At 42.4% G+C, this 12,002-nt stretch overlaps 1 protein-coding gene across 1 annotated transcript in view; it reads right to left on the bottom strand.

The window, feature by feature from the left end:
- The window catches only part of myo16 (myosin XVI), a 77,389-nt gene that overhangs the window by 48,902 nt on the left and 16,485 nt on the right, over positions 1-12,002 (bottom strand). The window contains exons 5-8 of the mRNA XM_070914898.1: positions 6,961-7,069; positions 4,758-4,882; positions 4,462-4,587; positions 1,082-1,157 (exon numbers count right to left, since the gene is read on the bottom strand). Coding sequence (XP_070770999.1) covers positions 1,082-1,157; positions 4,462-4,587; positions 4,758-4,882; positions 6,961-7,069 — 436 coding nt within the window. The remainder of the gene's footprint in view (positions 1-1,081; positions 1,158-4,461; positions 4,588-4,757; positions 4,883-6,960; positions 7,070-12,002) is intronic.

The following is a 12,002-nucleotide window of genomic DNA, read 5'->3' on the forward strand; positions in this document are numbered from 1 at the left end:
AAAAATGTAAAGACTTAAAAGGTACCTGTGGAGATTTCTTGTAATCAAATGCAGTTGTTTACAGTGAGTGTTTCTCTTCAAAATGCACCGTGTGTACCTCTGAGGCCTTACAAATGTGTAAATGTGTGTCTCCTTTCTCATGCAACCTTTGCAAAGCCGATTTTTTGAACATTTTGAAAACTGCAATGTTTACATGTTATCCTTCCCTACCTTTTGTTGCCGACTGTTGAGCGTCATAATCGCCAACTGTTTATTAACGGAATAGCATGAAATCCAAGTAACGACATCACCGACAGGGCAAATCTTTGGAGTAAATGCTAGTTTCATTTACCATCACTTTGTGGTATTTGACCTACATCTGTTTGTCTTCTTCTTCATTTACTATGGCTTGCATGTACAACAGGCTGCATTACCGCCTCTCCGCAGCTGGCAGGAATGTGTGCATATACGTGCGTCCTCCGCTAGCAGAACATGAGATTATGGCTGTACACACAAATACACACAACTACCCTTACATTGACTCAACACAAATTGTCTTTATTTAGAGCTGCTCTGTTGATTTTGTATGCTTCCTTTATTAAAAATAACAATACATGCTCCTGGATAATGATATGATACCTTTACGCCCATTAGCAAATTAATCACAACAGACCCTTATGATTACGGCTGACACCCAAATTTAATCAGTGCCTGTGTGCATGTGTGCACGGGCAAGAGTACGGTGTTAATGTTTTCTTTCGTTAATAAATGAGTTCTTTCTTGCAGATACACTCAGATGTGCACAGGCTCACCAGAGACTGATTATGATAGAGCCTCGTTCACTGTGTATACTGTGTGTGTGTGTGTGTGTGTGTGTGTGTGTGTGTGTGTGTGTGTGCGCACGCGCCTGAGCTTTATATTATCACAGTGATTATTAATGCATTTGAACAGGCTCAGCTGAATAACTCAAAATCCATTTCTCCGCTTCTTTGCTTCATTAGCTCTTGCTTGCTAAAAGACGTTTGGCCCATTCCAGCAGCAAGATTTGTGTGTGTGTGTACGGGAACACGTGTATATTTGTGTGAAGGCCTAAATGTGTTACCTGAGGGCTTGTCCTGGTTGCAGTTCAACAGAGTTGGGTTTGCTCCGTGCCTCAGGAGCTGGCTAACGATGCTTGTCTGTAAGAGATGGGAGAAACACCCACATCCATTTTCATTAGATCCTAGAGAAAGTCTAACATTTCTAGGGCCCTATTAACTGCATCTTCTTTCAAACCATCAATACAAGAACAAAAAAGCATTTCATAGCAGATTTCTAATGTTTTATGAAGATTTCTCTGTTAACGGTCAAAGCAGATGCAGTGGTTATTCCCATATTTATTGCTACAGCGCAGATATAGAAATGTAAATGTAGGATATTCTGTGACACAGAGCTAGAATTAAATACTGAGCAGATGATACATTCAGTGTATGTCACACCTGACAGGTCTGTACAAGCGTTACGCCTGACTGAGGAGATCCTTTAATAATATCTTCCATCACATGTCACAGTGGAAGAACCCCACAGTCATTTACCCTCATTTCTACACACTGACATGTGATGGCTGTCACCTCTGTCCTCTATTGTTCTGTCTTTTCTTTTAAGACTTAGCTCACACAGGCTCGTTCTCCGTTCCCTCTCATTACTTCTTCATCGCCGACAGTCTTGCTGCATTCTCTTTTTCACCACCCCTCTTTGCCTCCGTGGAGTATCAGCTGTATCGAATCCAAGAAGTGTGATGCACTCTGTGATCTGTGAATGCTGATTTGTCATTAGAGTACGTGATGTGTTGAAGTATCTGAAGTGTGACTCAATTTATTGATAATAGACAAGGATTGTCTTCATCATTTCTTGGTAATGTCGGAAAGATGGCATGACCCAGAAACTGTCTCAACATTTCAAAACGAAAATGAGATGAGTATGGCTGATAATTAAACACAAGAACCTACTCAGAGCAACGTCTGGGAAAACATTCATGGAAAATAATAAACCTAACATCTAACCTACATCCCTTCCTACAGTTCAGTTTTTAGACTACTACATTTAGCTGAAATGCAACACGCACGTTTTATAATGTCAATCACTACCAAGGAAAATACTTGCTTCTGATTGTCTGGCAGATTTCCATGTTTTTGCAGTTAATTGGTGCATAAAGTATAGTATGCAAGTTACCATATTATTATGCTTTATCTAAGTGAACAGCTGGTAAAACTAACTACAAACTAAAACTAACTAACAGTTAACTGCATCAAAATGGCTTCCCAGATTTGTCATGGGGGAGGAGGAGCTTTCCAATATCTGAATCAAGTAATCTCAGTTTGGGTTAGGGGACTTCTTAAAAAAAGCCTGCATAACAAACTGGGGGCATTGAGTTTGAAAGATCTAGTGATCTGCCAGGCAGGGCTGGATGGATTATGGGAATTGTAGGATCCAGAGTTTTATGACCGTCAACCATACTATGGACTTCAAGTCAGGGTATCTCAGCCTCTGCTGCATTGATTTTGACTGCTCTTTTTAATTTGACTTCTCTGAGTTGTCCAACTTCATGGACGTCATTTACTGAAATTGATTAATAACCAATAAACTTTTCTAAGAACAGTTCAAAACAGCTCTAGAAGTAGCAGAACTTCTTCGTATGAGACATCGCCTGCAGTATGGAAGAGAGCGACTCAGCACGTTCAGCAGACTGGCTCTGACCCACGTCAACAGCTGTTCGGCTATGAGTCTACAGCATCTCTACTGCCCACAAACCCTGTCAGCTGCACTCACACCCTATAAATACTGACAACACGTCAGTGGCACCACGAGATCTGAACTCTTCAATGGGTCAAAGTTTGCAGGAGGACCAGGAAAAGGTCATCGGTACATGGGGATCAGCGCGGACAAAGCAACCTCATAGCTGATGTAGATTCAGATAGACAGGACACTTTTTGGTAAGGGCCCAAATATCCTAGTCTTGACACTGAGAACATTAAAGTACTTAAACTTTCATATGAATCAAGTGGTTGCTATATTGCCACAGCTTTCACACACCTTAATTATAAAACTGAATGAATTAATCCAATCCCAGCAGCATTTTAACATCCTGTCATTTCTGTTTGAAAATCCAACACAAAACTATTTAAAATTCTTCCCTCAAGAGAATACAACTTGAAAAGCCTCGACTCAGACCAAGGAAGGCAAGAGCCAGGGTCTAACTTATCACAAGACCCAGAGAGGGAAGCTTAATTAGCTGCAGTAATAGGGTCATACATCTTCTTAAAGGGTCAGTCTAGTACGTATGCCACGCTGCAGATGGGGTCTTTGGGTTTAACGCACCAGCTAGTGTTACAGTTGTCAGCAAGTGTTTTCCAGGCAACAGTTTGTCTGCCTCATATCAGCAAAACTTCTTATTAGTGGGACCAGTGATTTACTTGGCTGGATAGATACACACATCTTTCACCCATAATGTCCTGCATTACTGATGTGTCACTGTCAGACCAGCTATAAGGGAATGGTGACAGGAAGTGAGTGTTAAGAAGGCTCAGAGAGTAGTTGGTATGCAGGAGGCAAAGCACTGGCACCAGTAAAGAGCCGATGGCTGAGTTGATTTAGCACTGCAAGGGAAACCTAATCGATTCAATCCTCTAGACTGCCACTCTTAAGTCAGATGCACTTACATATTACACACACACACACACACACACACACACACAGACACAGAGTAATTGCGTATGCAGAAAGTCTGGAAGTCTGCTGTTGGGAACATTTGTACATTTAGATCTACTCATCAACAATCATCTTTTCAACTAACAACAGGATGAAGGAATCATGTAAAAGGAAAGGAAAAAAACAATGGAAGCAGATCTATATGAATGAAACAGAGAAAGGCTGCAAGGTAACAGAGAGGAAGAAAGAATTTTTAAAACACACTCTAGTGGGGGGAAAAAAAAACATGGCTCGAGGGTAGATGAATGAAGAAGTAGAGAGTGACTCAAAATACCAAAGAATAAATTCTCTTTGTCAGCAGCCAAGAACGCCGCCCAGAAATGTAATTAAATATCTAGTTGGGTCAGCAAGATCTGAACGTGATCACTTCCCCTCCTTCATAGTTGGACCCGTCCCAAACCACCAGATTCCATCGCTCCAACAGCTCACCTCCACCCCATCTGGAAATCAATCTCCTTTCCTCTAAGAGAGACCATTAAACTGCTAATCTAAAATGCTGTAACTGTTTCTGATCAATAGGCCCAAAAAGAGCAGTTTATCAGGGTGTGTGCAGGGTAACTGGAGGCAACTTCCTCAGAGGAACAATCCATCCATCAATAATTTCTTCATTACTTCAGTCATTTCATTAATGACTGTAATCACATTGGATCAATGCAGCTAGATGAGTTGAAATTAGGGGACTACATTATTAAAGTCAACAACATTCTGACATTCTGTTGAGCAGCTGTGAGTTACCTGTCCATATTTAGCAGCCAGGTGGAGAGGGGTCCAAAAGTTGTTGTCAGCAGGATGAGGGTCTGCCCCACTCTCCAACAACACGGACACCACCTCTCTATAACCACTGGCACATGCTATGTGGAGCTTCAGAGAGAGAGAGAGAGAGAACCACAGATAAAGTTATGGCAGCAAAAAAGAGAAGCTGCAGTATCTGGTAAAAACAGGGTTGAAAATAGAGAACAAACCATGGACAGGGGAAGAGAGACAAAGAGAGGTCAACTCACACACACTAACACACATGTGACCTTACTTACCAGAGTGACCCCGTCATCATTTGGCTGGCTGAGGCTTCCTCCTGTGGCTACAAGCTGTCTAACATCAGACAGCATCGTGCTGGGTCTCTGTGTCTTCATGGTGTGCATGGATGACATATCCACACCTAAAACACACAAACACGATTGAGACCCACATGTTACAGTAAGCCTTTAGTTGTCATGCTCAAAAGAATAGTTTGGCATATTGGAAAACACTCTTATTCACTTTCTTGCAGAGAATTAGATGAGAATATCAATATCACTGTTCTTTAAAAATAAAGCTGGAGTCAGGAAATGGTTAGCTTAGCTTAGCATAAAATCTGGAAACAGATGAAACAGCTAGCTTGGCTTGTCCTACACCTCTAAAGATCACTGATTAATGCGTTATGTCTCGTTCATTTAATTTAAATTTTTACACAGAAGTGTAAAAACGATAAGTTGCAGTTTTACGTGCGGGACTATTTTTTGCCCGGCAGTAGTGACTTCCTGGTATCAATGGTATAAATCTCTCTCACACTATTAACTTTGAACCTTATACCCAAGATTCAACTGTTCAGAACAAACTACTTAGTTTTCCTGACATTTGCAACATGTAGGGATGAGTTACATTCAAGAACAGGGTTCTGACATCTTTTGCATTTAAAGATTTCCCAGATTCTGCAGAAGTAAATTTCTCAACAGGACTTGGTTTGAATTCAGCATGGTGTTTTCTGATAGTGGTCACAGCACGACTACAGTATGCGATTTTAGGAGGATGCTGGCTGTGTGTACGAAAACATCCACAAACAGACACCAAATGAGAAACCCTGTCATGCTAAAAACCTGGCAGATCAAGTGATGACCAAAAGTGATCCTGATGTTGATGACACTTCAATAAAGTCATCCAGTACTCATACAGGGCTCCAGTCCCAGACCTGAAAGAGCCAAGGCCACTGCAGCTTGTCTCCTGGGACAGACAGAGGTCTACAAGGGCGCCTATCCCAAACTACGAAGATCAGTGCACTGCTCCATAGTCACATACACACAGCGGACCTGACTTTGCCTACTGTAATGGCGCGTATTGATTACCAATCAATCTATATTTCACCCGGATAAGCTCTAGGGCACTAACAAATGGGACTTTTCCAAGTAGACTGGTTGGATTAGCTAATCAATGAGTTTGTCTTTGCAAATAAATGAGAGCCACAGGGTGTGTAGCTTGTTGAGACATGCTCACAGGACCATTACGTTAATAGAAGATAATTCTAATTCTCTACGGTGCCAATACTTGTAGGAATCCAGTATTACAATAAAACTCAAGCGACTCAGCTCGGACAATGTGAAGAAAAACTGAATTTCTATCTCTCCCTGATGTAGAGACACATGGACAGTCTGTCTTTTTCCCACAACCACACAAACTTGATGGGGATAGAGAGCATGCCGCCAAGTTGCTATAGCAACAGAGGCAGAGTGAGCCTCTGTGAGTAAGAGTGTGTTTCATGGTGGCAAAGCCCAGCGCAATGGGAAAAGTATCTGGGGAGCTGAAGGTAGGCAGGAGGGAAGCGATCACCACAGGGGCTGGCAGACAGAAGCAGAGAAGTCTAAAAAATTCGAATGGCTGGGGAGTTAGAGTGTGAGCCTGTGTGTGTGTGTGTGTGTGTGTGTGTGTGGGGGTGTGTGTGTGTGTTGGTCTGAGCTTTGATGAGTTAGCAGTCTATAGTCAGAAGCTTGCATTTGTCATGTGACCCTGTGGCTCATGGCAGATGGGTGAGGGAAGACCCTCCATCATTGTCTATATCTGTTTCTGTCTACCTTTGTCAGCACGATTCCCGTTCCCCTCTCTCTGCGCGTCTCTCTGTATTTCTCTGGCACTTTTCCCTCCCGCTCCCTCTGTCACTCTGTTTGTGCCTCTACTACTTTTGTCTCTGTGTGCCTCCAACTCTCCTGCGCTTTTATCTCTTGTTATTTGCAGCTCCTGTGTTGACCTTCTCCTTTCACTGTGGGACACAAGTGCCCCAATGGCAATCCACCATCATTAGGCCTGAGGGTGTACCTCACCTTCACACACAAACACACACCCACACACAGAACACCTCCTGATTAAATGTGGGTATGTGATATTAACCATTCACATTATCCCAATGCTTCCTAAACGAAGGAAATGGAATATTTACTTTTTCTTTTGTGCGACACAAAAACAAACAAGAGGCACGCCAAGCTTTACCATTTTCCTCCAGGTGTTTTCGGAGGATGTAGCTGGTCTCGGTCCCCTCGGAGGCGTAGTCCAGAGGAATGTTTCCGTTGACGTCCTGCAGCAGAACATTCACCCCCGCCTTGCAGACGCAGGGCAGAAGAAAGCAGAGAGGACACAAACAAACCGAGTTTTAGCAGGAGCCATTCATCAAACCTGAATCGATGATAAAGTTGGTCCAATTATCTTGGCTTCCCAGAGGCGTATATCTGAGCAGAACCATGGAGACATTAACAGACAATACAGTGAATTAAAGAACTCATTAAATAACTGCCTGGGGGGTGGACCAGTGAAGAGTGAGTGAAGGTGTTGGTTACCGTTACCTGGGATCACCGGGGTGAGTGCGTGCGACAAGATTAATGTGTGTTTACTCAACAAGGACCCTGCCAGAGCAGCCTTCTGCTATAGCATGAGATAACATGGGAGACCTTCCCCCCGGGCACCTTTAATGACTGTTACTTTGACGACAGCACAGTCATTGGTCACAATATGGTTATGATTGATTGCTTCTCTTTGGAGGAACTCCGCTGCCCTCATTATTCGTAAAAAACGTTGCAATGCTTTACCAGTAGAGCAGAAATGTGTACAAGCCACGCAAAATGCACTCATGTGGACTTTCCTTCTGTCCTCATTTTTATCATCCCCTCTTTGGGGTTAGGTACTAAAAGTAACACACATCCTTTCAAGTGGCAATTGTCAGCATTCAGCCATAAATCGTTTCCTGTTGTTTGACTAAACCATAAAAGACAAGCCAGTGTAACGATCGCAGCTGGACCAGGTCTGATAACAGGGACAGGGGACTTTAAGTGAGGATGCTTATTGAATATTTACAGCTAATAGAATTCCAACGACCAAGTTGCAGTGCGGCAAAGAGATTTATGACCTAGTCCTTAGGCAGACAGAGAGGGAAGGGGTGGGGAAAGAGAAGAATGGGAGGAAGAGGGCTGAAAATGCGAGGAGGGAGCCAGCTGACAGAGCAACACAAGAGCAGTTAACCTTAGTGCTCTGAAAACTGCAAAACCACAAGGACACTGAGCCTAAAACCCTCAATGCAACCTTGCAATTCTGAATTGATTTATAAATCAGTTTTTTTCAATTATGAAAAATGTTTTGCAGATATTCAGAGGAAGTGTTATTAATCCAAAACATGCCGAGCAATAACAGTGCGATAAAGGCAGTACAAAGCAGTTATTAATCAGAAAATCTGTTCTGGTGAGCTTTGCGGTTTTATTGTGCACCCATCTGCATTGTCTAGTGGGAGCTGTTTTCTCTCACTTATGAGGGGTTAACAGAGGGAATTAATTAACATTAACAACTATCATCTGCTGCTTCGTGACTATTCATGAGAAAACAAGAAACCTTATCTCAACGTGAAGCACAGCTTGAAGAGCGAGAGGTGAGATGACGGGCGAGGCATAATATTATGCTCCCTCCACCCACCCTTATCCCCCCAACACACACACACACACACACACACACACACACACACACACACACACACACACACACACACACACTCCACCCCACCTCCCTCCCTTACCTCCATCTATATTCCTTAGATTTGTGCTTCTCCCCCAAACAGTAATCAACTTCCTCATAAACCTGACAGCTCCCTCCGTTAACATGCAAGTGTGTGTTATTGTGTGTGTGTGTGTGTGTGTGTGTGTACTGCATAGTGGGTAGTAAAGGGGAGTGCCAACCCTGACAATTCACTTCAAGGTCCAGTAAAAGTCAATAGGGGTCTGGTTGGACGAAGTTATCAGCTGACAGACAGATATAGCTTCCTCTGTCTGTCAGGAGGCCACTCTCGCCACTGACCACCTTCACTCACAGCTTTACGCAAAACAGCTGGAAAAACCTTGAAGTGTATGTGGTGCTTTGAGAGTTGTTCTGTAAAGATGTGAAATACAAATCCACCAGCACATAATCCTGCGACAGACTGACAGTGTTGTGACTTAGATGTTAATATCCTGGAGTGAAATCGTTCCTTTATAACAATAACAAGACAGTAAACAACATAACAATGTGTACAGTGAAATATGTGAACATGGTATACTTGCCCTCCCTAGCCTAGTTGCACACAATCTGACAATAAAAATAAAATCAAAATAATAAGACAATAAAAAACGGTCACTACAGAAACAATTTATCTGAAGTTCCTGTTATAGCACAAAAAGCTCCAAGGCCATCGGACACAGATTATGGTGAAGGAAGGCATGATCTGTGAGCCATTGATCCAGAGGCATTAATCATGTGCCTGAGCTCACATGATAAGTGCTGACAGATATAAACGAGATGGCGCCGGCTGGCAGACACACAGGCTGCGAGGGGTTAACAAGTTGACTTCTGACCCCGACACGCTCCCCGCCAGAATGTGATGAATCCACCTCAGACGTCGGAGATGGAAATTTGTTAAAACTACGCTGCATGTGGTTCATAATGGCAGTTGTTACATGCAGTGACGGCCACAGAATCAATAACAACTAGTAGATATGTGCTGAAAGCTCTCCCTGGGGCTGTCATTGCTGAGCTGGATACTGTCAGAGCCCAGTGGAAATCATCCACAGTTAAGCGCTCCCATACACTTTTGAATTTAGATATATTTAGCCTTATATTTAACTCTCCTATCTAAAATCGCATGTGTATGAAGGTTCAAAATAATTCCAAAGCTCTCTCAAATAAAATACTAACATACTCATACTGTGCATTCTACAATTTGGATTTTCTTATTTTTTTTGTTTATTCCCAAAAAATGTAATCCAGTGTCAGTGTCCCTTAAACCTTATTTTCAAAGAGTTGTGACAAAGAAATGTACCAGAAGCAGCATGTTTTATAATCAAGCAATGACCTTATCATTCTCAACTGATTACACACATCTGCTCAGCTGTGATCGGCCATGCTGCAGTGTTGTGATGTGTCGTAAACAACAGAGTCTGCTGCAAAAACTGTAACGATGACACTTGTTCTAAATCAGCTTAACGCATTTTTGTCTGCACTTTCTGTTGTTGCACATTGACCATCATGCAGATACTAATGCTAGGATAAACCCTATAACTGAGGACAATTTTTCACCACAACATAAAATAATTCCTCACATATGCACCAAGATCAACAAATAGTTGTTTTTGTTAAAACTATAAGAGAACTATAAGAATGTGCAATAATTGCTTGGTGAACCACTGTTCTGTTTAGAGGAAGGAGGGCTACATTATCAGCAGAACCCCCCCCCCATCCAAAAATAATTCAACTGGTGTGAAGTAGAGTTCAATGCAGCCAGGGGCTTGCTGTTCGTCGTTTGACTTCAAAGGACTTAGAGTTCAGAAGTTTTAAATTCATCATTTACAAGCACGGAAAGTGGGTCAATCCTACAACTGTAACCCCGCTGGGTTTTGAGCTATAGATGAGAGTTTTGGAACAGAAAGTGTCTCTCATGGATCACATGGTTGCATTGCTACACCTTTCCCTGCTTAAGTTTAGACACTGAAAGCTAGTATCTCACAGAGAACTATGATATGACAGATGAGAAAAAGAAAGAAGACCAATTTTTTATTTTTTAAATCAGCTGAAGTGCATCGGTGGTGAACAAGACAGCCAAACTAATTTTTATGTTCTTCAAGAGGCTGTATTTTTAACACTTTGTCGAAAAAGGTAGAAGCAGAATTAGGGCAAGTCTGCAATTAACTCTAATCACTTACCACATATTTTCTGCCAGAGTTCAGAGTTTCATAAGAAGTGAACTTAAGAAGACATAATTGAGGCACTAGAAGAAGTAAGACTTGATGAGTATCTTGTGGGCTGTGGCTTTGAATAGAAAGTCAGCTAAGATGTAACACATGGAGATCAAGAACCCCTCTGCATCCTGATGCATGTATATGAGCCAAATTGAGAACTGGCCTGAGCTGAACTCAATACGAAAAGGTGGTAACACTAACCCTGTAATATTTTTGTGGAATCATTCATAAACACTATTCCTCCTGTTGTGCGTTCATTTGCTAAGAGACAAACCACTGTGCCTCTGAACTGCCAGTTAATCCTGCCGGGGTCTCAAAGACGGACATTAATCAGAGCCAGGAATAGGTTTAGGAATGCATTTGGAAATGGGTTGGGAATGAGACAGTTTAGAAATGGCTTATTCCCTCTCCTGCTGTGGAGGCAGGAGATAAGAGAATTAACATTACTGCCAATCTGGACACAGAGCGACAATGCACCCAGACTTCACAACTTCACATCAACCCCCCCCGCCCACTTTCCCGACAAGACAAGCTTGGTAACATCTGTCAGCAAAAACATCTCCACTTCTCTGAGTAGGAACTGGAGACAGGAAATCAAGGACAGAGAAGCAGAGGACGAGGGGAGGGTAAACGGAGAAAGAGATGGAGGAAGACAATAGATTAGCACTTATTAGCAGTACTATTCCTTCCTGTGCCAATCAAAGATAAAGCTGCCAGTCAAACTCCTCTAGCGAGACCACTGTTCAGCTGCTCATTAAAATGTAAACCTGTTATATTCGTGGGGAAGATCTCCTCACTTACAGCTCTGATAAGGCAGCAGCTTGAGAACAGAGCAGAATGACTGGGCACTGGCAGGGTCTGTGGTGGAGGAGATGGGTGTCAAAATGAATGAATAGAAGAAAAGGGATATTGCATCTCTATCGGAAATATGGCTTTACTGAAGCTATTTTTACCCTGGTAGACAGGAAGAGCCTTGGGCTCCCCTTTCAGAAAACATCTTTCCATCTGATCATACCAGAAAAAGACACTCAAGTGTTTATCTTACCCTAAAGAAAAAAAGCACTCCGTGCAAATGTGCACCATTTTGGAAATGAAGATGTTCAAGTGTCCTATCTTACTTTGCTAGTCTCCTCACTACCACATACTGTCACAATCACACAAGCATGCGCAAGGGCACATTCATACACATGCAAGTATATGCAGTCAAATATTAACCACTTAGTATCAAAGGACATTCAAGCTGTGAAAGCTGAAAAAATGTTTGGGTGTTGCTAGACTCAGCTG

This window comes from Enoplosus armatus, chromosome 11 (assembly GCF_043641665.1).
Source record: "Enoplosus armatus isolate fEnoArm2 chromosome 11, fEnoArm2.hap1, whole genome shotgun sequence".
NCBI classification, from domain to species: Eukaryota; Metazoa; Chordata; class Actinopteri; order Centrarchiformes; family Enoplosidae; genus Enoplosus; species Enoplosus armatus.